At 42.6% G+C, this 27880-nt stretch overlaps 1 protein-coding gene across 1 annotated transcript in view; it reads left to right on the top strand.

The window, feature by feature from the left end:
* The window catches only part of LOC141133942 (mucin-19-like), a 253631-nt gene that overhangs the window by 64999 nt on the left and 160752 nt on the right, over nt 1-27880 (top strand). The window contains exons 11-13 of the mRNA XM_073623553.1: nt 2414-2503; nt 23650-23725; nt 23824-24027. Coding sequence (XP_073479654.1) covers nt 2414-2503; nt 23650-23725; nt 23824-24027 — 370 coding nt within the window. The remainder of the gene's footprint in view (nt 1-2413; nt 2504-23649; nt 23726-23823; nt 24028-27880) is intronic.

Here is a 27880-nt window from a genome sequence, read left to right as displayed (position 1 = left end):
ATGCCACATCAGTGCTCATTCATGCCACATCCATGCCACATCAGTGCTCATCCATGCCACATTAGTGCTCATCCATGCCACATTCATGCAACATCAGTGCTCCTCATCTGAGCCACATTCATGCCACATCAGTACTCATCCGTGACACATCCATGTCACATCAGTTCTCATCCGTGCCACATCTATGCCACTACAGTGCCCATCAATGCCATTACAGTGCCCATCAGTGTCTCACCAAAGTGTAATAGGTAGTCAAATTAAAGTTAAAATTTATGCCCTTAGAACACCTGATGTTTTTTTTCTCCATGTTAGGCATCTGTATGTGGCCACGCTGTGGAAAACTCTCACACCTGGTATCGCCATACTCAGGAGGAGTAGAAGAATATATTTTGGGGTGTGATTTTTGCTATGTACATGTTATGTGTTAGAAATATCTTATACATGGACAACTTTATGTAAAAAAAAAAATGCATTTTAATTTTCTTTCCACATTCTCCAAAAAAGTGTGGAAAAAAATGACACATTCAAAAGATTCATTATGCCTCATAGATTATATGGTGGGGTGTATGCTTTCCAAAATGGGGTCATTTTTGGGCATTTCCATTGTCCTGGTGCTCCAGGGCCTTCAAAAGTGTGAGAGGTAGTCAAGAAATTAAATGTGTAATTTATGTCTCTAGAACACCTGATAGTGCTCCTTGCATGTTGGTCCTCTGTGTAAAAGTCTCACACATGTGGTATTGCCATACCCAGGAGGAGTAGCAGAATGAATTTTGTGGTGTAGCTGCAAGTATGCATATGATGTGTGTGAGAAAAAAACTGTTAATATGACAATTTTGTGGAAAAAAGAAAAAAAAATCTTAATTTTGCAAACAATTGTGGGAAATGATTACAACTTCAAAAAACTCACCATGCCCCTTACTAAATTCATTTGAATGTCTACTTTCCAAAAAGGGGCCATTTGAGGGGTATTTATACGGTCCTGGCTTGTTAGTGTCTCAAGAAATGAGATGTTTCTCTCAGTACATCAGGTGTGATCAGGTGTGATAAATTTTCAATGACTGGCACCATAGCTTGTAGACGCTATAACCTTCACAAAGACCAAATCATATACACTTATTTGGGTTATTTTTTTTACCAGAGATATGTAGCAAAATTTATGAAGAGAAATTACTAATTTGCAAAATTTTATAACAGAGACGAAAACTGCATTTTTTTACAAAATTTTCAGTCTTTTTTTTATTTATAGCACAAAAAATGAAAAACCCAGTGATGATTAAATACCACCAAAGGAAAGCTCTATTTGTGTGAAAAAAGGACAAAAATGTCATATGGGTACAGTGTTGCATGACTGAGTAATTGTCATTCAAAATGTGAGAGCACTGAAAACTGAAAATTGGTCTGGTTAGGAAGGGGGTTTAGGTACCCAGTGGGTAAGTGATTAAATGGCAAGTGGCTCTTCTGAGCTGGATCACGTGCCTAATACGTGATCCCGAACTTCCTGGTAGGGGCGCATGGTTAGACACAGCAGAAGCTGATCAGTAAGGAGAAAGACAGGAAAGAGCTCTGTCCTGTTAGCGGGGATGTGCTGGATTTTGTTTTCCTGCAAAACAGGGAATAAAATCCAGCGCTTCTATTATTAAAAGCACCTCAGTGAACACAAAAACACATGTTACGCACACAGTTAGCCCTTTGATCACCCTAGATGTTTAACCCCTTAACAGCTAGTGTCATTCATACAGTGACAGTGCATATTTTAGCACTGATCATTGTATTAATGTCACTGGTTCCCACAAAGTGTCAGTTTGTGTCAGATAATCCACCACAATATTGCAGTCCTGCTATAAGTTGTTGATCGCTGCCATTACTAGTATAAAACAAATAAATAGATAAATTAATAAAGATTGCAGTATATGTACCATAGTTTGTAGACACTATAATGTTTGTGCAAACCAATCAATATATGCTTATTGGGATTTTTTAAACCAAAAATATGTAGCAGAATACAAGCTGACCTAAATTTATGAAGAAATTTGTTTTTTGAAATTTTTTTATTGCAGAAAGTTTTTTTTTTTTTTAATTGTCAGTCTTTCTCTGTTTATAGCGCCAAAAACTGGTGATCAAATACCACCAAAAAAAGCCCTTTTTGGGAAAAAAATTATATAAATGTTTGTGTATAGCATTGCATGACTACGCAATTGGCACGTTAAAGTAATGCAGTGCCAAAAAAACAAAAAAATGGCCTGGTCATGAAGGGGGATAGATTTTCTGGAGGGCAAGGTCTACACAGCTAGTTTATTGTAATAAAACACCCTATTACTATTAATGGTGATCAAATTTACCGTTACCAATGTATGTACAGTATGTAGGTGAAAAGTTGCTTATTTAAAAATGTGCCCTATTTTTCTTTAAACAGATTCCTGGCTTAATCATTTTGGCAGACATAGAAACTCCAAATGCTCAGTCAACATGCAGCTTGAGCGGTATAACTATTAATATAAATGTGGTAAGTAAAATGCAAATCACCTAATTTAGTAAGTGGTTTAGCACATTTCAGGTTCTGTTTAAGTGCCTAAATTAGGTATATATTTTCTTAAGGTCTGGTGATTAATAAATGGATTGGGCTTATCCAAATATGTTATGGATTGCTCTTGTTTCTCCTGTATTTGGATCCCTACTGGAAAAAACAAATACAATTATATGCAATCCATAAGTATGAAATGTGTATTAAGGTTTTCCTTTCTAGGCATAGATCCAATGAATTATTTTATACAAAACTTTAAATTTGCTGTGTATTTCCTCTAGACTGACATTACTATTTCAATTACAAGAGGCATGGAGCAAATATTTCTATATGAACTTCACCCTTCTCTTAAAAATGACAACAGATGCACCTTTAGGTCTATTTCACACTTGTATGGGTGGTTCCCATTGCGGCTCCGCACCTGTTTCCACAGCCGCAACCACCTGCACAGAAAACGCAACAGATGCACCGGAAATCACAGCAGCTGCTTCTTGCACTTGGATCCGCACTGCACTTGCTGTAGATGTCAGTGGAGTCAATCATGATGAATGCCGCTGCCACCACCTTGAAAAGAAGACAAAGAGGCCAATTAAGGGGCAAGGCGAGGCCACCTGTTGACATTGCTGGGTGACCACGCCCCCTTCTGACATCATCGACCCAATATGCCCTGGTTGATGATGTCACAAGGGGGTGAGGTCACCCAGCGATGTCATCAGGTGGCCTCGCCCTTTAGTTATTTAAGAACGGTCAGATGGTGGGAGCCTTCGCCAGAAGTGTAGTGCTTTTTTTTCTTTTTTCTGGTTGGCGGTGGAAGCAGGCATCGTGAGTGATGATGGATCTACACTGGGGGCATTTTTTTTTTTTTAACAAAGGAATTTTCACAAACTGTCTCCCTGTTTTTATTTATTTTTGACACTTTTTTGGTGAATGAGTAGATGTACCGGATACTCATTCACATAGGAAAATCAGAACTTGGAAAATAATAAATGAAATGAAACTAAACGCATTCAGAAAATAATCTATAAAATTAAATTAGTAACACAACAAATGTATCCAAAAAGAAACATATTTTCCATTCTACACATGTCTAATTTAGACTATGTTGGCTCATGGTTTTAATTTTTGTTTAGTTGCTGATATGCTTTCTTGCCTAATTTTGTTCAGAGCAATAAGTGTCATTATCAGCAAAAATGCAGTGAATGGATGAACAATTAAACAAAGATTTACACTGTCAGGAAGAAAGTCTCTTTAAAAAAGTCTACCAGTATGCAGTACAATTGCAGTCAAATAGTGTGGCGCTAAATTAATACAACATGATAGAAAATATACCGTACTTAATGTGCATAAAACTCTCATGTAATTGAATGATATATTAACATAATAAAATGAGTGTGTTGAAAAAACCATATTCAAATCCTATAAAAAAAATAATAAGTCCCAATTCATGAATAAAAAAATAGGTAATTCTTGTGCATTATCCAAAAAAATCTAAGGTGTAAAGTCCTATATCCAAGTGCAGGTGAATACCGCTCTTATCCAATAAATATAAGCAATTTAAGAAACAGATAGTTGGTAATTCAATGCTGATCACCATAGTGATATCACCCGTGATATAACATAAGATTGGCTCCTTACCAGATAGTGTGGACCATATTTGGCATCACAGATTTTGGTGTAGGCTGCTTTTATGTTTTAAAATCTTCTCCAGTGCAGAATTATTTTTGTATCTATGTTTTGGTACAATTGCATTTACTGCAGATTTATACTAGAATTTTATGTAGACTTAATGACTGGCAGTTATGCTTTAGTATACAGGTATTATCGTGGACCATTTATACATAAACAATATTAATTTCCACCATTAAAATGTATTTTCACCATTAAAAGCAGTCTTTGACTTTGTGCAGTATGGTTAAAGCAGTATGGTGAATTTGGCTAGGCATAGAGGATGACATTAGTACATTAGCTTGTATTTCCTCAGTATCCTCCCTCACTGACCAGCCTGCAATATTTTATCTTTGTAGCAAGTCACCATTAAAAAATGGATCTTCGCTTTAAGGGAAGGTGACCCCCTGACATGCCACATTTGGCGTGTCATTTTCTTTGGGGGGGGGGAGCGCAAACCCTCTTTTTAGAGGGTTTCGGCTCCCACTTACTTCCGGCGCTGCGGTGCCCCAGGAGGAAGTTCACCTCTCCCCCCTCCCTCTCGGCAATCATCTGGGACACGTTACAGGTCCCAGATGATTGCCCGGCCAGTCATAGTGTGCATTGCGGCTCGCTGTGACAATACCGGTGCCGCAGAGAGGAGGGGGAGACGAGCGGGGCTGCGTTCCCCCACATCGCTGGACCTTGGGACAGGTAAGTGTCCAATTATTAAAAGTCAGCAGCTGCAGTATTTGTAGCTGCTGACTTTTAATTTATTTTTTTTTGTTGGGACTCCGCTTTGAGTCAAGTCATATGTCTGTGTCAGACATTTGTGAACACACCTAGGCAGGCACTGTGATTTAAATGATTGTGTCCGCTCTGAGCCAACATCACAGACCCTGAATGATACCTGCTAAATGTTGGCTCCTTCCTTTCTGCAAGAAAAGTAGGGGAAGGCATTGCAAGAGAAAGTATTATAAACAATGTAAAAGGTAAAGAATACTGGCAAGTGTTACACTTATACATTACCAAACATGGAACCACTTTACAACAGTAGCGGCAGCTGGCAGCGTGTAGCTGCCTGCTCCACAAAAACTCCCAAAAGAATGGCAGGTGGATACCGCTGACTCAGCTTAATACCTTATCCCAGGAGGAAAGAGTGGACTTGAGAGACCAGTTAAGAGTCAGACCGGAGAGCTTGTGGCGTGGCTGCATCGAGCTGCCTGGAGGCGGTGACAGAGACTGTAAAAACTGCCACTGGAGCTGTAGCAGATGAGCGGCGTGGCAGAACCTGGAGACAGTGGAGATGGAGTGAACAGAGACAGAGTGGAGACAGAGATGGAGCCGATATCTGGCCGTCGGGGGGCACTGGTGCCACAGCGGGGGAGCGGAACTAGCGGTTGCTGAGGACAGAGATGGGGTGAAATCAGCTGAGGGACCTGCTGCTTAGCGAACGGTACCCAAAGACAATGATCAGCTCAGACAGACCCGGAGCCCACCACCAAAACTACATTGACAGGGAGCCGAATTGCTGGACACACTGTGGACATGTAACAATTCAAAACATACGTATACAAAAGATTGTTTTTTAAGGAGCAGTGAATTTAATGATGCTTAAAGTGAAACAATAAAAAAGAAAAATTCGTTTATATATTGTGCCTGGGGGGATCCCCTTAGTCTGCCTGTTAAGTGGCACATCTGTTACGTGTATAGAAACTGCTGCAGCAAAACTGACATTTACAAAGAAAAAAAATGACATTTAAATTGATTTTCCCTGCAAGCTTTCTTTATTTTGTAAACAACGGCTTGGGAGCCAGTCTGTATGATGAGGCCAGATTTTTGCGCACTTGGTACAAGGTTAGAGATTTTTTGGATAAATTCTGGTGTCTCTTTGTACTCTTGATGAAAACAAGAATTGGCCTTGCTGAAAAAAAATTTAAAATTGATGCCCCGGTCACCCAGTTGCGGAAAAAATAGGTATTTGGGTGTTGGTGGTGCCTTCACCCTGTAACCTTCTAGAGCAGGGGTAGGCAACCTCTGAGAGGTGGAGATCTACCAGGACAACATGGAAGAGATCCAAGATCACTGGGTGCTAGGGATGAGCCAAACACCCCCCGCTTCGGTTTGCAGCAGAACATGCAAACAGGTAAAAAATGTGTTCGTACACGTGAAAACCGTTAAAGTCTATGGGGCACAACGTAAAAAATCAAGTGCTAATTTTAAAGGCTTATATGCAAGTTATTGCCATAAAAAGTGTTTGGGGAGCCGGGTCCTGTCCCAGGGGACATGTATCAATGCAAAAAAGTTTCAAAAACGGCCGTTTTTTCGGGAGCAGTGATTTTAATAATGCTTAAATTGAAATGTGTTATGCCGTGTACACACAGGCAGACTTTTCGGCATCAAAGGTCCGACGGTCTTTCCGATGGACTTTCGACGGACTTTTGATGGACTTCCGACTGACTTTCGAACGAACGGACTTGCCTACACACGATCACACCAAAGTCCAATGGATTCGTACGTGATGACGTACGACCAGACTAAAATAAGGAAGTTGATAACCAGTAGCCAATAGCTGCCCTAGCGTCGGTTTTTATCCGTCGGACTAGCAAACAGACGAGCGGATTTTCAACTGGACTCGAGTCCGTCAGAAAGATTTGAAACATGTTCCAAATCTAAAGTCCATCTGATTTTCGACCGAAAAAGTCCGCTGCAGGTCCAATAAAGCCCACACACAGTCGTATTGTCCGACGGATTCGTCCCGTCGGACCAGTCCGGTCGAAAAGTCCGCCCGTGTGTACACGGCTTTAGTTGTATTGATGTAAATAAATCTATGCAATAAAAATTACTGTAATAAAAAAGAAAGTGAAACAATAAAAATTAAATATTCCTTTAAATATCGTGCCTGGGGGGTGTCCTTAGTATGCCTGTAAAGTATAACAATACCACAGCAAAATGACATTTTTAAAGGAAAAAATGTCATTTACAACTACTCGACTGTAATGTATTGTTGGGTCCTGGCAATACAGATGAAAATCATTGATAAAAATGGCATGGGTTCCCACCAGTCCATTACCAGGCCCTTTGGGTCTGGTATGGATACTAAGGGGATCCCCGCACCCAAATAAAAAAAAAAAAACTATATACTCTGAACAGCTGTATTTTTAATATACGGCCTGCCCTATATACTCTGCAGAAAATTATGCCTTAGGTGTTGGTGGTACAAGAACACTGTAAGCCCTCACAGTTACTCTTGGTGAGCTCAGGAACGGGCCCTGCTGTGAAATATTATATAAAAAATTGTAATTACATGCCCCTGTTAAACAGGGGCATAAATATTGGGCCTTTGGTGGTGGTTGTGCCACAACACTGTAAGCCCTCACAGTTACTCTTGTTGGACGCAGGAACAGGCCCTGCTGTGAAATAGGGGCAGAAAAATTGGGCCTTTGGTGGTGGCGGTGGTGCCACAACACTGTAACCCCTCACTGATACTCTTGTTGGGTGCAGGAACGGGCCCTGCTGTGAAATATTATATCAAAAATTGTAATTACAAGCCCCTGTTAAACAGTGGCAGAAAAATTGGGCCTTGGGTGGTGGTGGTGCCACAACACTGTAACCCCTGACAGATACTCTTGTTGGGTACAGGAATGGGCCCTGCTGTGAAATATTATATCAAAAATCATAATTACATGCCCCTGTTAAACAGGGGCAGAAAAATTGGGCCTTGGGTGGTGGTGGGGGTGCCCTAAACCAAAAATAATGTTGGAAGCTAACATCATCAAGATTGAGGAGGAATAGGATAGTCAGCATAAGCAGTCTTTAAGGTATCCCACATCGAAAGCAAATTCAATCAGTTACATCAGTATCAGGTGCTTGATAGCTGCTGATCCAAGACTGACTCATTTTTATGAATGTGAGCCTATCAATGGACTCTGTGGACACCCTCCAGCAGCACTGAATGTGCATTCAGACAGCACGCTGGATGCAGGACAGACCAGTAGCTCAATTGCATATTGAGCAAGTTCTGGCCAGTGGTCCATCCTCAAGACCCAGTAACCTAGTGAATGCTCTGTTGGAAAGGTCTCCAAGTCTGCTCTTGCCCCTAGATATTCCTGCACCATGCAATGCAGACACTGGCGATGGTTGCTTGAACCGATCAGACCTTGGCGCTGAGGACTGAAAAATTGTTTAAAAGCATTGGTCAGCCGGCCACCTTCTCCACCGCTCTTCCTCTGACTGAACAAAGCCTCAACAACAGGTTGTCCAGTACCAGGAAATTGTAACCTCCCAGGGTCTGGAAATGCATTGCACAAACCTTTCTTGAAGGCCTCCTGAAGATGTTTCATCCTCTGCTCCCTCTGCGAAGGCAGGATCAGTTCTGCAACCTTACCCATGTAACATGGATCAAGAAGGTTAGTAATGTCAGTAATGATCCCTCTCCTTGATACCACGAAACCTAGGGTCTTTTTGCAGGCTTTGGAGAATCAGTATCAGTAGCCACTGGCGTGGCGAAAAGAAGCCAAGCTCCCATGACCCGGTCCTGGTGCCATACTCACACAGGTGCTCATTGATGGCCCTCTGCTGTGTGTGCAGCCAATGCAGCATTGCCAACATTGAGTTCCACCTGGTGGGCATTCCCTTTGAATGTCAGCCAGCTGAGCACTGGCATTGTATGACCGACGGAAATGACCTGTAAGCCTGGGTACCTGCTCAAGAACCGCTGCACCACCAAATTCAGGACATGTGCCAAACATGGAACATGGGTCAAGTGTCCCTGTTGGAGGGCGGAGAGAAGGTTGGTGCCATTGTCGCATACAACCATTCCTGGCCGAAGCTGGTGTGGTGTCAACCACCTCTGAGCCTCCCTTGTAGAGCTGACAGAATCTCTGCCCCAGTGTGGCTCCTGTCCCCTAAGCAGACCAATTCAAGCACTGCATGGCATCTTTTTGCCTGAGTGCTTGCGTAGCCCCTTGAACGCCTACGGAGCCCCGGCTGGTTCAGAGGACAAATCTGCAGAGGAAGAGGCCATAGAGGAAGAAGAAGAGGAGGGGGTGGAGGAAAGAGCTGTGGCAGAATCACCACTAGCATTTTGGAGGTGTGGTGGCAGAACAAGCTCCAACAATACTGAACCCTGTCCTGTATCCTTCCCAGCTGCTAACAGAGTTACCCAGTGCGCCGTGAAAGAAAGGTAACGTCCCTGTCCATGCCTGCTGGACCATGAGTCAGTGGTAATATGCACCTTACTGCTGACCGCCCTGTCTTACGAGGCCAAAACATTGCCTTCCACATACCGGTAGACAGCCGGAATGGCCTTCCGTGAAAAGAAATGACATTTTGGAACCTGCCACTGAGGTACAGCACATTCCACAAATTTACGAAAGGGGCAGAGTCTACCAGCTGAAAAGGCAGCAGTTGCAGTCCTAACAATTTGGCCAAGCTAGCATTTAAACGCTGAGCATGTGGATGGCTGAGACCAAATTACTTTTTATGGTTTAGCAATTGGGGTAGGGAAATTTGCCTGCTAAAATCAGATGGTGGTGTACTGCTAGCAGATTGGCTGCAAGTACTTTGGACACCTATTGCTATACCTTCATTCCTCTCAGTGCAGGTTTTTGAGAGGACTGGAGGTATAATAGGGTTGGAGATCCCATATAAGGAGCAAGGAGAAGTCCGCCTTTTTCTTTGATGTTGGTCTTTCAAGTACTGTTGCCAATGGACTGCATGTCAGGTCTTCATATATCTGGTCAAGCATGTGGTGCCCAAGCGGCTGCTGTTCTGGCCACGATTGATCCGCTTCAGACATAGGTTGCAAACAGCAAAGGTGCGATGTGCTGCACACGTGTCAAAAAAGGCCCACACCAAGGAACATTTAAAAGTCAGCAGCGCCGTGCACCTGCGGAGCTCTGCGGTGTGATGCAATATGGTGGCTGCCCTTAAGCTGCCCCCTAGAGGACATCCTGCCTCATTGGAGTTGTGCCTCCTCCTCCTCTCTTCTCTCAAGCACCCAAGTACAGTCAGTGACCTCATCATTCCCTCCCTCCTGGTCACTGGAGTAAACTTGGCAATATGCTGCAGCTGGAGGAACATGACTGGCAGTTTTTGTCCTTCTTGGGCACCCCCTCTCTCTAGGCTCATGTTACTCCCTTCCTCAACCTGGGAACCAACATCAGAGCCTTCAAATCGCTGCGCATCCTCTAGCAGCATGTACCTGACACTGTGGTCGAATAATCCTGGGGACTCCTCCATGCATGATGGTGGGGCTACAGAAGAAGTGACTGTGGACAAGGAGTCGGTGGAATGGGCCGCTTTGGCAGCTGCGTTGGAAGGCAAACTACTCATAGCCCGGGTGATAGAGGATGAGGAGGATGAGGATAGCTTTGTTATCCACTCCACCAACTCTTCTGAAAGTTCTCGCTCAATAACACGGCCAGCAGCAGAAAAAAAGGACAATCGTGCCACGGCCACCTGCAGAGGATGAACCATGTCCACGACCAGCACTGTTGACTGTAGACACAGAGGCTGCTTGCCCTCTTTTAGTGGCCTGTGAGTGTCTGCCTCTCCTTGGTGGCCTTCCAGGCATGATGTATATTTTGTTTTGCAACACCACACTACACTGTATTAGATACTGTGTACACCACCATAAGTGTAGTAGAAACTGTACACACTGTATTAGATACTGTGTACACTGCCTGCACTGTATTAGCAACTGTACTATGGCTGCACTGTATTGTGTACTGTGTACACCACCAGAAGTGTAGTAGAAACTGTACACACTGTATTAGATACTATGTACACCACCTGCACTATATTAGCAACTGTACTATGACTGCACTGTATTGTGTACTGTATACACCACCAGAAATGTAGTAGAAACTGTACACACTGTATTAGATACTATGTACACCGCTTGCACTGTATAAGCAACTGTACTACTGCTGTACACTATTGTGTACTGTGTACACCACCAGAAGTGTAGTAGAAACTGTACACACTGTATTAGATACTATATAGTTACATAGTTACATAGTAGGTGAGGTTGAAAAAAGACACAAGTCCATTAAGTCCAACCCATGTGTGTTACTATATGTCAGTATTACATTGTATATCCCTGTATGTTGCCGTTCAGGTGTTTATCTACTAGTTTCTTGAAACTATCGATGCTCCCCGCTGAGACCACCGCCTGTGGAAGGGAATTCCACATCCTTACCGCTCTTACAGTAAAGAACTCTCTACATAGTTTAAGGTTAAGCCTCTTTTCTTCTAATTTTAATGAGTGGCCATGAGTCGTGTTAAACTCACTTCTGCAAAAAAGTTTTATCCCTATTGTGGGGTCACCAGTATGGTATTTTTATATTGAAATCATATCCCCTCTCAAACGTCTCATCTCCAGAGAGAATAAGTTCAGTGCTCGCAACCTTTCCTCATAACTAATATCCTCCAGACCCTTTATTAGCTTTGGTGCCCTTCTTTGTACTCGCTCCATTTCCAGTACATCCTTCCTCAGGACCTGTGCCCAGAACTGGACAGCATACTCTAGGTGCAACCGAACCAGAGTCTTGTAGAGCGGGAGAATTATCATTTTATCTCTGGAGTTGGTCCCCTTTTTAATGCATGCCAATATTCTGTTTGCTTTGTTAGCAGCAGCTTGGCATTGCATGCCATTAATGAGCCTATCATCTACTAGTACCCCCAGGTCCTTTTCCATCCTAGATTCCCCCAGAAGCTCTCCCCCCAGTGTATAGATTGCATTCATATTTTTGCCACCCAAATGCATTATTTTACATTTGTCTACATTGAACCTCATTTGCCATGTAGTTGCCCACCCCATTAATTTGTTCAGATCTTTTTGCAAGATTTCCACATCATGCAGAGAAGTTATTGCCCTGCTTAGCTTAGTATCATTCTCAAATACAGAGATTGAACTGTTTACCCCATCCTCCTTGAACAAATTAAATAGGATTGGTCTCAGCACAGAACCCTGGGGGACACCACTACCCACCCCTGACCATTCCGAGTACTCCCCATTTATTACCACCCTCTGAACTCGCCCTTGTAGCCAGTTTTCAATTCATGTACTCACCCTATGGTCCATGCCAACGGACCTTATTATGTACAGTAAACATTTATGAGGAACTGTGTCAAATGCTTTTGCAAAATCCAGATACACCACGTCCACGGGCCTTCCTTTATCTAGATGGCAACCCACCTCCTCATAGAAGGTTAATAGATTGGTTTGGCAAGAACGATTATTCATGAATCCATGCTGATTACTGCTAATAAAACCGTTCTCATTACTAAAATCTTGTATATAGTCCCTTATCATCCCCTCCAAGAGTTTACATACTATTGATGTTAGGCTAACTGGTGTGTAATTCTCAGGGATGTATTTTGGGCCCTTAAATTATGTACACCCCCTGAATTGTATTAGCAACTGTACTATGGCTGCACTGTATTGTGTACTGTGTACACCACCAGATGTGTAGTAGAAACTGTACACACTGTATTACATACTGTGTACATTGCCTGCACTGTATTAGCAACTGTACTAGGGCTGCACTGTATTGTGTACTGTGTACACCACCAGAAGTGTAGTAGAAACTGTACACACTGTATTAGTTACTGTGTACACTGCCTGCACTGTATTAGTAACTGTACAACGGCTGCACTGTATTTTATACTGTGTACACCACCAGAAGTGTAGTAGAAACTGTACACACTGTATTAGATACTGTGTACACTGCCTGCACTGAATTAGCAACTGTACTACGGCTGCACTGTATTGTGTACACCACAGAATGCACTGTAGATATAGGCTACACTGGATGCAGAGTGTGTATATATATATATATATATATATATACTTACACAAGACTGTATATATATATATATATATATATATACATATATATATATATTAATACACCGCCTAAAGTGTATTAGAAACAGTATACCACAGAATGCACTGTATGTGTGTGTGTGTATGTATATATATATATATATATATATATATATATATATATATATATATATATATTTATATATATATATATATATATATATATATATATATATATATATAAAAATTTATATATATATATATATATATATATATATATATATATATATATATATATATATATATATATATCAAATACACTGCCACTAACTGAATAACCTGCCTGCTTAATCTAGATGCTTAATCCTAATCTAAATCAAGTTATCTCTCTCTCCACACCAACAACACTACACACAGCCGCCGTTTAAGCAGCCTTATATAGTGTGGGGCGTTGACTTAGTCCCCCTGAGCCATGATTGGCAAAAGGCACCCAATTATGGCTCTCTTAGCAGAGGGCGCTATGATTGGCCAAAGCATGCAGGTCAGGTGCATGCTTTGGCCAATCATCATACAGCAATGCACTACGATCTCGCAGTACATTACGGGGCGTTCTGCGGCACTCGAATTTGCCGCGAACGCTCCATTATGTTCGCTCTTCGGCGAACACCCGATATTCGAGTCGAACTTATGTTCTGCCCGAACATCAAGCTCATCCCTACTGGGTGCCGTGCCCTTTTTAAAAAAAAAAAAGAAATTACCTAACAAAACCCCAATGAAAAGGAAAGACGGCATAAAGAAAAATCTTATAAAATGATCTTCAGGAGGGCACAGTACGGGAGGTCAGGAGGGTACAGTACTAAAAGGCCAGGAGGGTATGGTATTGGAGGGTCAGGAAGACAGTACAGGGGGTTCAGAGGGTATGGTATTGGGGTGCTAAGAGGGCACAGTACTGGGGGCTCAGGAGGACAGAATACAGAGGGGTCAGGAGGGCATGATGCAGGGAGATCAGGAAGGTATAGTACTAAGGGGCCAGGAGGGTATGGTGCAGGGAGGTCAGGAGGGTACGGTGCAGGCAGGTCAGGAGGGTACAGTGCAGGGAGGTCAGAAGTGTACAATACTAAAGGGCTAAGAGGGCATAGTATTGGGGGGTCAGGAGGGCAGAGTACAGGGGGGTCAGGAGGGCATGGTGCAGGCAGGTTCAGGAGGGTATAGTACTGGGGGTCAGGAAGGCACAAAGGTTCTTTATTTATGCAGAGTGGTGCAGGGAAGCAGCCATGGCAGAGCTGAAAGATCTGATCCCCACTGGCCCTCCTCTCACAAATTACCTTCAAGTTCCTTGGATGGATCGGAGAGGGAGGGCTGGTGCAGAGGTGCGCACTGCAGTAGCAGTACGTGTAAGAGCTCAGGCATGTTCGGTCATAAGGCCGAACCCTCCCAAGCTATTTCCAAGGCTATCCCTGCCCCAAAGCTGCATGTATGCAAGGGGCAGGGGCTGTCTCTGCTGGCTGGGATTGGTTAATCGCGCACCTGCGCGGTGTCAGCAACCTGGGGATCTCTTTGCAATCCATCTGTCACCTGCTCGTGATCCGACCCGGGTTCTAGAGGTACTCTTGATGAAAGTAAGAATTGGCCTTGCTGTAAACAATTGAAATGTGATACCCCAGTCAAACATTTGCAGAAAAATTGGTCTTTGGGTGTTAGTGGTGCCTTCAGCCCGAAACCTTCTAGAGGTACTCTTGATGAAAATTTTGTTCAAGTGGGCTAACTTTGCGCTAGAGAATCAAGAATATGAAATGTATACTATAAAATAAATATAGTGAAATATAACCAGATGCCAACACTAAAAAGTCTAATACAAAAACTCCAAATAAATATGCATAAAAGGTCAGTGCAGCGCTAAACAAACAAGAAAAATTATTTTCAAAATTTGCAAGTGAAAAAAATGTAAGAAAGAAAACTAAGGCAGAGTCCCGGTGCAAAAAATATTGATTTTTCAAATTTGCAAGTGAAAAAAAAAAACTAAAGCAAAGTCCCAGTGCAAAAATCAATCCATATATAAGGAAAACAAACATCCATCCATGTGTGATATTGGTGGCAAATAATAAAAAATCGTGAAGAGTCTTCAAATAAGTGTGCATCCAGCTCCACACCCCAGTGAAAGCTAAAAAGCAGTCTCACCCAGCACAGGGAAATTGGTCTCCCAAGACCATATAAAGATGTTATGGAACATTGCCTGCCATGTGTTGATATAGAGCTGGAATGGCATTACTTGCAAAGAAAAAGTGACTGCGAACCTGCCATTGTAGTACAGTACATTACATTCTGAAAATTAATGGAAGGGGGCAGAACCCAGAAGCCAAAAGGCAGGAGTTGTAAAGCCAGCAACTTGGACAAGCTGGAATTTAGACGCTGGGCATGTGGGTGGCAAGGAGTGTATTTTTTGCTATACTCTACAGCTGGTGGTGTGCTGCTGGCAGACGTGTTGCAAAGACCAGTGACACCGATTGCTATTCCATCATCCTTGTTAGTGAGGGCTGCTGAGAGGTCATGAGATATAGCAGGGGTAGGCATGAAAGGTGAAGAGTGAGAAGGAGAAGAATTATGTCCCTTGTGTGTGGCTTTAAGGTGCTCTTTCCAATGGGCTGAGTGGTGGAAGGTTAAATCCCTTGTCAAGCATGTGGTACCCAAATGGCTGGTGTTTTTGCCATGCTTGATCTGCTTGCAGCAGGGATTGCAAATTGCAATAGTGTGATCGGCTGCACATGTGCTAAAAAAGGCCCACACAGCTGAGCTGTGGGAAGTGGGCCGGAAGAAAAACAGCTCCACAATCTGATGAAATAGGGTGGCTGCTCTCTACTCTTCCATTATGGCTACCTCTGGAGGACATCCTGCCTTTTTGAGGTTGTTTCTCCCCCTCACTTTCCTCCTCTGCTCTATCTGGCACCCAGGTCGCATCAGTGACCAACCTGGCAGCAGCTGGGGGAACATGACTGCCAATTTTTTGTTTATCAGTGTTCTCCCCTCTCTGTAGGCTCATGTTACTCCCTTCCTCTACCTCAGAACCAACATCAGAATCAAGTTATGTCTGTGCATCCTCAAGAAGCAAGTGGCTGACGTTGTGTTCAAATGATTCAGCTGACTCCTCCATGCATGATGCTGGGGCTATGGCAGGAGAAGCTGTGGATAAGGAGGCAGAATAAGCCACTCTGGCAGCTGCGAACTGCGCACTAGTATTAGCTTGGGTCATAGAGGATGAAGATGGTTTAGTAAGCCAGTCCAGCACCTCCTTTGCATGCTTTGGCTGGATAGCACAGGCAACATCACTAAACATAGACAAATGTGCCCTGCTTGAGGAGAACCACGTACACCTTTGTCTGTGGACACAGACGCTGCTGGCACCCTCATATTGGCATGGGAACATCTGCCTATCCTTATTGGCCTCCTAGACATGTTAAGGGGGGGGTTTATTACCCAAACTTAATAGAAACTGGGAAATTAGTAATTGGATGCACTTTATTGAATGAAAAGTGGTGTTTGGTGCGCTTTAAATTGAGGACTGACGCTGACAGAAATGTTAAATCTATAAAAAAAATTTAAAAAAAGGAGAACACCAGCGTTGCAGTCAGAAAAACTGGGCTAACAATTTAAAAAAAAGGGGGCAGGCAGAGGACAAAAAAAAAGAGAGACAAACAAAACAAAAAACACGGTGCTCTATAACTTTGGGGAAAAACATGTAGTTAATGAATGCTCTTAAATCAGTGAAAACAAGATCTGCCCATGAATGGCCTACATTAGGGAGAAGTCTGCTGTTTATATTAGGGTTGCACCAATACCTTTTTTTTTGGTGAGTACGAGTACCGATACTTTGCGGTTCGATTTGCGTCAATACAAAAAAATTGGTGGACAGTAGAGGTAGAAAGAGAGAGAGAGCACCCGATATCCAATGGAGTGCAAGTCAAGAGGTGATTTGGTAGTTCTTTATTGAACATAGCAACACATGTTTTGGGGAAAATGACTCCCCTTTATCATGGCTATCAGAGAAACTAAGGGTATACAGAAACATATATATATATATATATATATATATATATATATATATATATATATATATATATATATATATATATATATATATATATATAGATATAGATAGATATAGGTATAGATATATATCTATATCTATCTATATCTATATCTATATCTATATATATATATATATATATATATATATATATATATATACAGTATCTCACAGAAGTGAGTACACCCCTCACATTTTTGTAAATATTTTATTCTATCTTTTCATGTGACAACACTGAAGAAATGACACTTTGCTACAATGTAAAGTAGTGAGTGTACAGCTTGTATTATATTGTAAATTTGCTGCCCCAAAATAACTCAACACTCAGCCATTAATGCCTAAACCGCTGGCAACAAAAGTGAGTACACCCCTAAGTGAAAATGTCCAAATTGGGACAAAAGTGTAAATAATTTGTGTGGCCACCATTATTTTTCAGCACTGCCTTAACCCTCTTGGACATGGAGTTCATCAGAGCTTCCCAGGTTGCCAGTGGAGTCCTCTTCCACTCCCCCATGACGACATCACTGGGCTGGTGGATGTTAGAGACCTTGCGCTCCTCCACCTTCCATTTGAGGATTCCCCACAAATGCTCAATAGGGTTTAGGTCTGGAGACATGCTTGGTCAGGCCAATCACCTTTACCTTCAGCTTCTTTAGCATGTATGTTATACAAGCTGTACACTCACTACTTTACATTGTAGCAAAGTGTCATTTCTTAAGTGTTGTCATATGAAAAGATAGAATAAAATATTTACAAAAATGTGAGGGGTGCACTCACTTTTGTGAGATGCTGTGTATATATAGATATATCTATAGATATATCTATATATATTTATATACATAGATATATCTATAAATATATATAGAGATATATAGATATATCTCTATATATATATCTATAGATATATCTATATATATATATCTATATATATATATATATATTAGGTACACAAATGTGCATAAATGGTTAAAAGTTAAAAAGTGTAATTTGCATGATTAAATAAACGTCTAAAGACATCTTAAAAAAGTAAATCGCGTAAAAGCTACATACAAAAAAGATATACCTAAATAGAAAGCTATATAAAAACATACATGTATTTTTTCAATAATACTGAAAAGGCTACTAAACAAGGCTAAGGATAAGAGCAACAATACAATTAATAAAAGGAGTTTGTTTTTTAAAAGTTTGATAAAATAAAGAAAAACAAAAAAACGAAAAAAAAATGTCTGCTGACTGACCTGCAGCTGTTTGTTAAGGGTAAATCGAGACGGATCCCAACTGGGGGTGTCTGGTACACCAGGATCTGTATGGAAAAAGTTGGTTTGCTGTTAGTGCGAGGAATGGAATGGGGGGGCAGCATGGGAGGGGAAGGGGTGGCAGAGAAGTGAACTGGGAGCCGTGCTAAACTATTGTGCAGTTTGGATAGCCCGGAAGTGGTGGTAAGGAGGGGTAGGTGGTGGTGGAGACTTGCTGACAGGGCATGAGCTGGTTATGGGGTGGGGTAGGCGAGAGTGGAGGGAACTGCAGGGGATGAAGAAGCAGCTACGGGAGGTGCTGGGCATTGTTAATAGACTGGCTGGGGAATGAGCTGCCAAAAGAGCCTGCTGGCTGGATGGAAGTGTGAGAGAGGAGGGGAGAGTGGGAGGGAGAGGGGAACTCGGGGGAACTGGTGGAAGATGAACGGGGAGAAGGTCCGGGGCATGGACCGGTAACAGAGTGGGAAATGGAGTGGGGAGAGTTTAACGAAAATGGGATGAGCCTGCGGGGGGGGGGGGGGGACAGATGCGGAGGACATCAGAGAGTGCTGACAGCCCGATGGGGAGCGAACTGTCAGACAAGTCTGCTGGCTCTGTGGAAGTGTGAGAGCTTGATGGACAGAACCAACAGTGGCAGGCGCACCCGGAAATGACAGCTGCCATCAAGGTTTGTCACTGCCGGCCAGGGGAAACGCCAGGAGTGGGCGGAAGTGCTCCACTAAAGCTGGAGGTATTGGATTCAGCATCGGAGCATTTGTACGAGTACAAGTACGGAGTTTAAGGCGGCAAGATGTAGGCAGTGATTGGATGCGGGGGCTGTAGGAGAGGTCTAGAAGTTACACTCAGGTTCTTGGCATGTGTGAAGGAACCAGTGGTTGCGCCTTTGATCTCAATACTAAAGTCATGGCGAGGGGGTCAGGGAGGAGGAAATATTACTAGTTCAGTTTTAGAAAGATTGAGTTTGAGGAAGTGGCGTGGCATCTATACTAATATGTCGTTCAGTAAGTTTGTGATACGTGAGGAGATTCAGCGGGTGAGTTGAAGAGTGAAGCGATAGGTCTAGGTGTCGTCAGCATAGAGGTGGTATTGGAAGCCATGGGAGGTTATCATCTGGCCCAGGGAAGAGGTATATAGAGAAAACAGGAGGAGCCCAAGGGCAAAGCCTTTTGGTACCCCAACAGAAAAAAGAAGAAGAGCGGAGGAGATGGTGTTGTTTGTGACACTGAAAGTGCACTGATTTAGGTAGGAGGAGAAGCAGCAAAGAGCAGAATCACGGAGGTCAAGGGAGTGGAGTTTGTTGAGGAGGAGTGGGTGGTCAAAGGTAGCAGAAAGGTCCAAGAGTATGAGTATGGAGTACTGGCTGTTTGTTTTAGCAGTTAGTAGGTCACTGGTGAGTTTTAATATGGACAGAGTTTTAAGTTATGGACAGACCAATGTTTCAATTAATTTAATCATTTTTGTATTGAGTATTTAGGAAATATAATATATTGCTAATATAGAAAAATCAACATACTTTCAGAGTTGTATTTGCATTTTATTGTGGCAGCCATATCAGCCACAGAGGTGTATACAAACTGGTCTCTTGTGGTGTACCTAGCAAATGTGGCACCTGAGGCCGATCATTTTTCAACACGTGACACATACAAAATAATCTCAACAATAAAATGGTGCACTCAGGGCGCTGAGCCGAAATGTAGGCATGTTCAAATTGCTCTAAGAGTGGGAGGGGCTTACAGGGGCATGGCTAAATAAAACCTAAGCATCTACAGTAACTATATACACAGTACACATATGCCACAGTACTTCTACCTATACTGTCAGGAGTGCATAACAAAGAGAATATTTCTGAGAAAGGCAAAGGCAGAGAGTGTGGGGCTCAGGAGTGTGTAACACACAGGCCGCTGCACAGAATACAATAATACATTATTGTATGTACAAATCTCCTGCCAGTACAAATCTGACCCCTGCAAGCCCATATCTCCTACATAACAGATCTTTAAATAAAACAGCCCCAATCTTCCCCCAGTCTAGATTTGTCTTCACAGCTCCTGGCCCACCACCTTAGTACAGACCCCTTTCCCAGCCTTATTTTTTAGCACAGACCCCCACCCCCCCACCCCAGCGCAGACCTTCCCAGTATACACCACTTTCCCAGGCTAACCCCTCAGTAGACACCCTCAGTAAAATACATCTCAGTACAGACCTTCCGCAGTACAGCCCCCTTTCAGCCCAATACTTAAGAACATAGCCCTTCTCCCAGCCTAACCCATCAGTACAAATGTCCCAGTACAGACACCCCTCTCAGCCTAACCCTTCAGTACAGACCCCCTAGTATAGCCCCCCTCAGTACAGGCCACCTCAGTACAGATCCCACCTCCTAGTCTATCCCCTTAGATACAAACCTTCCAAATACAGCCACCTCCCAGCCTAACATGTTAAAACAGCCCCCCTATGCAAGCCTAACCCCTCAGTACAGAAGCCCTAGTATACTCCCCCTCCAAACATATCCCTTTAGTACAGTGGTTCTCAACCCTGTCCTCAAGTACCCCCAACAGGCCATGTTTGCAGGTTTTCCTTTATCTTGCACAGGTGCTTTAAATCAGAGTCAATGGCTTGATATTTTGGACAGCTATATTATTAAAGAGAAATTTCCAAAAACATGGCCTGTGGGAGGTACTTGAGGACAGGGTTGAGAACTTTAGTACACACCCCCTAGTACAAATCCCCCTCTATACATGCCCCCTAAGTACAGTTCACATCTCCTAGCCTATCCTCTCAGTAGAGGCCTCAACAGTACAGACCTTGCCCAGTACAGCCCCCTTCCCAGCCTAACCCTTTGAACAGACCCCTTCTCCCAGCCTAACTCTTCAGTATATACCCCTCAGTACAGTCCTTTCCCAGTAAAGCCCACCCTCCTAAACTAACCCTTCAGAAAAGTCCCTCCTCCCAGCCTAAGCCCTCAGCCAGTCAGGTCCTAAAGACATTAAGGTTTGTCCACACCTGTGCTTCTTCACACAAGAGGATGTCTTCCTTCCTCTCAAAACTTTTGGGTGTTCCATATCTCAGGATAAGTGGGTTGCAAGTTGGTGTTCTACAGATAAAAGATAGAGTTCCTATCCTTTCCATAGGAGTGGTTCTTCCCATCCACTCTTCATCTTGCTTCTCAATATCTTGGAGATTTATATTGATGGTATTGATGGAATTAGCCCAATTTTATCCCCTCAGAAAAGTTTTGAAGGCATTGATTCAAATGTGTTACTGTTCCAAGTAAACATAGGATTGGGCCCATCCTGAATCTCAATCATCACCTTTTTGAGAGCTTGCAACCATAGAATGGATTCTGTTTGCTTTATAATGGCCTTTCTCCAACAGGGAGAAAGTCTTAGTAGACTTAGTAGTCTTAGAAGACTTTAAAAATACTTAAAGTTACCATTTGCCCAGCTCACCAGATACTGGGATTGACCTTCTGCTTTGCATATGTTTTGAACCTGGAATCCAGCCTAGGGTGTTTCTCCAACCACGGAGCTTCATTTCCTCATTCAGCTCATGTGCTCATGCAAGTGGTCATCAATTTACTGTTTCATGCAAGCTCAAGGTCTATTTGTTTTATGTAGCTCCCTGTGCACAACACCTCAAAAACAATGCAAGGTTCTCCCCATAATTCATATCAGACTTATATCCTAGATACATAGTATACCTGATTACTCATTCACACAAAAAAACAAAACAACTGATCAACCGATAATGTAAACACTCCAGACATTTAAAAAAGGCTTTTATTTTTTTTTTAAAAACACACGGTTGTGTCCACTCCCAAAAGACTGCTCACCACAAGTAACAGCTGCAGTTAAACAAAGGGATGGGGTATTGTCATTTCATTGCCAATTGTGGAAACAACCATATTTGGTCAGTGATATCAGTGATGTTATGGGGGATCCCAGGTGATATCATTAACCAAATGTGGTCATGTCCATATTTAGTCAATGACCTCACTCGGAAAAACCTGTCCCTTTGATTACAAGTAGTTGTGGGGTCAGGAGCTGTCATTCACGGTGAACAGTTCATTGAGCTGACTTTTTGGTGGCTCAGCATGTTAATTATTCGGTGGGTTAGTGGGAATCGTTCATTGTGATTGATGTGGATCTACATCTCCACCAGTAAAGCTTTAACCAGTTTTTCCTGTGGTGTACATAGACTGTGCAGGGAACAGAGCTGTGAGGGAGACCCATCAGGGTTCACCCTTTACAGTCTGGCTGCAGAAAACTACAGGAGGGGTCAGAGACAAGACCGGTGACCTTGCATAAGAAGAAAGAGCAATAGTGACTGGTCTTTATTACATGAAGCTTCTGCACAGAGGCAAAGTTGCACATGGGGTTGTGGCACAGATCTGGAAAAATACACAAAGTACACCAAGAATACACATGGCTCTTTTATTTATACCCTATTTACTTATCCAGGTGTTCAGGTTTATGAGGTAAAAGGAAATCTGTCCTGAGAGCAATATATAGACCAAAATTGTAGACCTTCATCTGAGAATGCTAGTTGTCTAGCTGTTTCTGGCCTGAAAGGTTTCCAAGTCACTGATCTGAAAGAAACAAGTAGCTAGAAAAGTCATCTGTAAACTTGTTTGGCATTAGTGTACATATTGAAGCTACTGGATCATAATACCAGCCAGGTAAGCAGCATTTTTAGAAGGACAAGTCAGCAACTTTTCCCTACATATTTCTATTTACACATTTCTTTCAAACCAGGCATCCATATTTTTTTTTTTTTGTTTTCTCTTTTCCTCCTAGCACATCACTCGCCTAGGCAAATGTCTTGCAAGGTCCTCCCTTTGCCCTCTGGGATATGTGTGTCACATATCCCAGGAGGCAAATCGCTTCATGCAGAAAAGAGTAGGAGGGTGGGCCTAGCGCTGCATCATCAGGAGGCGTTCTGGCTGAAAGAGGAACAGCCAGCGGGCCTTCCAATGAAGCCACACAAGATTATGGTGGAGCAGGACCAAGAGGTGGCAGAATACAACAGGATCCCAGCCGGACAACACTGGATCCTGTGGGTGGGTGAGTATCTGAAATAAGCCACCAGAACCACCCGATAAGTGGGGATGGGAGAAAAAGGGGGGGGGGCAGTTAATGAAGTTGGGATAGGCGGCAATTGATCGTAGTAAATCTATTCTGTTTAGGTTTTACCATGTCTGAATAACATAAGTCGTTGCTTCACAGAAAAAACTATATTTGTCCAAATGCATTGTCAAATCCAATTATTATTATTACCATCATTTGCTTATTTGTATTTATTTTTATTTTTACTTCAGGGAAATGAAGAACATACATTTGTGATTTCAAAGGACTGCACTTTTAGAGATATGGACTTAGCGTACCACATGTCTGGTAAAATATAGCTAAATAATTTGTAGTGAAAAATGCAAACTTTCCTGAAATGATTATTCCATATTACATTCAATGTTTGAAATTATGTTTCCTTTCAGATTATTTATATGTTAAACAACATGTTCAGGCTGTTTATGCCAAAATATTAAATACAGTGGAACTCTCGGTACAATGCAAGCCTACAATGGGAGCCTCCATCTCAATTCCATTTGAAAATCCAGAGGGGAATTCACAATCTAGTGTGGCTAAAGCAGCAGTGCAGGGCGACCAATCAGATTCTACCTATAATTTCCTCTCAAAAGGTAAGCCTGATGATGGAACATACACAGGAATTTTCTAAAGACAACAACTGTAATTTTTACCCCATACTCATGCTCCTGGTGGGCCTAGATAAATCTGGATGTTTATCCAAATTAGCTACAATTATTAAACAGTAGCACATTTACTCACAGTATTAAGGAGGACTTTGTCTACTGGATACAGTTGATGTTACAGTAAAAAAACAGCTTTTCTTCACTAGGACTCCCTGCATGCACCTTAGGACACGGATAGTAGACCTTGGATACTAGCTCTAATGTAAACCCATTTACTAAAATTTCCTATTAATTTCATATCAAAAGTTGTTATTAATTTTTCTGAATGTGTAGCTTTTATTAAAATAATATTTGGTGTTCCTTTCATGAAGGTTCTTGTTTAGACACTTCTTGTTATAGGGTGACAACTACAGTACAGTATCTCACAAAAGTGAGTACACCCATCACATTTTTGTAAATATTTAATTATATATTTTCATGTGACAACACTGAAGAAATGACACTTTGCTCCATTGCTCCAATGTAAAGTAGTGAGTGTACAGCTTGTATAACAGTGTAAATTTGCTGTCCCCTCAAAATAACTCAACACACAGCCATTAATGTCTAAACCACTGGCAACAAAAGTGAGTACACCCCTAAGTAAAAATCTCCAAATTGGGCCCAAAGTGTCAATATTTTGACTGGCCTCACAATTTGATTCGATTACAATTAACATGTCAACGATTTGATTCGATTCGATTCTGCGATGCATCACAATTACAGCGCAAGTGCACATGGTTTTCATCAAAAAAATTTAAGCAGTCAGGAGAACTCCATTTTTTTCATTTTATCTCTTCTTAAAATAATAGACAACACTCCCTGCATGTAGCAAAGTCTAAACACAGCAAACAACAACTTAAAGGAGCCCCAGGCTCTCCCCAAAATACTAGAGGAGATGGTCAGAGACTGCAGACATGATACAAGAGATGGTCAGAGACTGCAGAAATACTACAGGAGATGATCAGAGACTGTTACAGGATGTTACAGGAGATGGTCAGAGACTGTGGACATTATACAGGAGATGGTCAGAGACTGCAGACATGATACAAGAGATGATCAGAGACTGCGGACATGTTACAGGAGATGATCAGAGACTGTGGACTTTATACAGAAGATGGTCAGAGACTGCAGACATGATACAAGAGATGATCAGAGACTGCAGACATAATGCAGGAGATGATCAGAGACTGCGGACATAGTACAGGAGATGATCAGAGACTGTGAACATGATACAGGAGATGATCAGGGACTGCAGACATGATACAATAGATGATCAGAGACTGTGGACATAGTACAGGAGGTGGTCAGAGACTGCGGACATAGTACAGGAGGTGGTCAGAGACTGTGGACATGAAACAAGAGATCAGCAGGTAAGTATATGATATAGATACAAGAAAAGAGGTCAACATCACTGCAAAAATAAAAAAGGAAGACATTCCGATCAGTAAGAAATATACTGCTTGCAGATCAGTGGATGTTTCCAGAGGGGAGAGACGATAGGGAAATCTCAGGAAGAAATTAGACAATAAAAGAGTGTGCACTGTGCAGCTCCCAATGTGTTAGGCACACAGCACACACACACTAGATAGGTGCAGGTGGGGGGATGTGCCACTTCTATACACTCAACCTGCACATACAGTATCTCACAAAAGTGAGTACACCCCTCATATTTTTGTAAATATTTTATTATATCTTTTCATGTGACAACACTGAAGAAATTATACTTTGCTACAATGTAAAGTAGTGAGTGTACAGCTTGTATAACAGTGTAAATTTGCTGTCCCCTCAAAATAACTCAATACACAGCCATTAATGTCTAAACCGCTGGCAACAACACTGAGTACACCCCTAAGTGAAAATATCAAAATTGGGCCCAATTAGCCATTTCCCCTCCCCGATGTCATGTGATTCGTTAGTGTTACAAGGTCTCAGGTGTGAATGGGGAGCAGGGTGTTAAATTTGGTGTTATCGCTCTCACTCTCTCATACTGGTCACTGGAAGTTCAACATGGCACCTCATGGCAAATAACTCTCTGAGGATCTGAAAAAAAAGAATTGTTGCTCTATATAAAGATGGCCTAGGCTGTAAGAAGAATTTGGAAAAAAGACAATAATTGTTGCGCTAGGGAGTTCCAGCAGGCAAATCTGTGTCATCTGGGATGATGAGAAATGTGGTGTCAGAATACTGAACAATACAGTCCAAGTTCTAACCAGTGGGGAGTAAAGAGTCACTATTGGAATTGTTATTGTATATATATATAATACAGGGATATATAGTTATAGATGACTCATGGTGGGGATAATGGGTTTTAAAAGGAAGTCCATAGCCTGGGTAATGACCACAGGGTGTACAGCTGACACAGGAAAGGAAGCATGCTGAAGAGCAGAAGAAACTCTGGGATGAGTACAAAAGACAGACAAGCAGCACCAATCTGAGCGCAGCAATATTAATAACACGTGCACATCACAGCCTCCTCCCCCAGAGACCAGGGACCTCCTGTATGACGGCTTCCTCCTGTGCCCTCCACGTCTAGCCCGGGACCCTGGAAACCACTGGCGCCGTAGAGCAAGACCCCACAGCGCTGCCTGGATACCGCTCTGGATCCCTGGCATCCATCTGCTGCTCATAAAGATGTGCCTGCTTTTATCCTATTTCCAGTGAGTGCAATACTACTCAATTAAATGTGTTATTAATATTGCTGCGCTTAGATTGGCCCTGCTAGTCTGTCTTTTATAAGAAGATTTCCAAGACTCTGAAACTGAGCTGCAGCATGGTGGCCAAGACCATACAGCGGTTTAACAGTACAGGTTCCACTCAGAACAGGCCTCGCCATGGTCGACCAAAGAAGCTGAGTGCACATGCTCACATCCAGAGGTTGTCTTTGGGAAATAGACGTATGAGTGCTACCAGCATTTCTGCAGAGGTTGAAGGGGTGGGGGGTCAGCCTGTCAGTGCTCAGACCATATGCCGCACACTACATCAATCTGGTCTGCATGGCTGTCATTCCAGAAGGAAGCCTCTTCTAAAGGTGATGCATAAGACAGCCTGCAAACAGTTTGCTGAAGACAAGCAGACTAAGTACATGGATTACTGGAACCATGTCCTGTGGTGTGATGAGACCAAGATAAACTTATTTGGTTCAGATGGTGTCAAGCGTGTGTGGCGGGAACCAGGTAAGGAGTACAAAGATAAGTGTGTCTTGCCTACAGTCAAGCACGGTGGTGGGAGTGTCATGGTCTGGGGCTGCACGTGTGCTGCCGGCACTTGAGAGCTACAATTCATTGAGGTAAACCATGAATGCCAACATGCACTGTGACATACTGAAGCAGAGCATGATTCCCTCCCTTCAGAGACTGGGCCACAGGGCAGTATTCCAACATGATAATGACCCCAAACACACCTCCAGGATGACCACTAACTTGCTAAAGTAGCTCAGGGTAAAGGTGATGGACTGGCCAAGCATGTCTCCAGACCTAAACACTATTGAGCATCTGTGGGGCATCCTCAAATGCAAGGTGGAGGAACGCAAGATCTCTAACATACACCAGCTCTGTGATGTCATCATGGAGGAGTGGAAGAGGACTCTAGTGGCAACCTGTAAAGCTCTGGTGAACTCCATGCTCAAGAGGGTTAAGGCAGTGCTGGAAAATAATGGTGGCCACACAAAATATTGACACTTTGGGCCCAATTTGGAGAATTTCACTTAAGGGTGTACTCACTTTTGTTGCCAGCGGTTTAGACATTAATGGCTGTGTGTTGAGTTATTTTGAGGGGACAGCAAATTTACACTGTTATACAAGCT

This window comes from Aquarana catesbeiana, linkage group LG03, assembly GCF_042186555.1.
Source record: "Aquarana catesbeiana isolate 2022-GZ linkage group LG03, ASM4218655v1, whole genome shotgun sequence".
NCBI classification, from domain to species: domain Eukaryota; kingdom Metazoa; phylum Chordata; class Amphibia; order Anura; family Ranidae; genus Aquarana; species Aquarana catesbeiana.
Note: the sequence above shows the minus strand (reverse complement) of the source record. Positions and strands in the feature narration are given on the sequence as shown.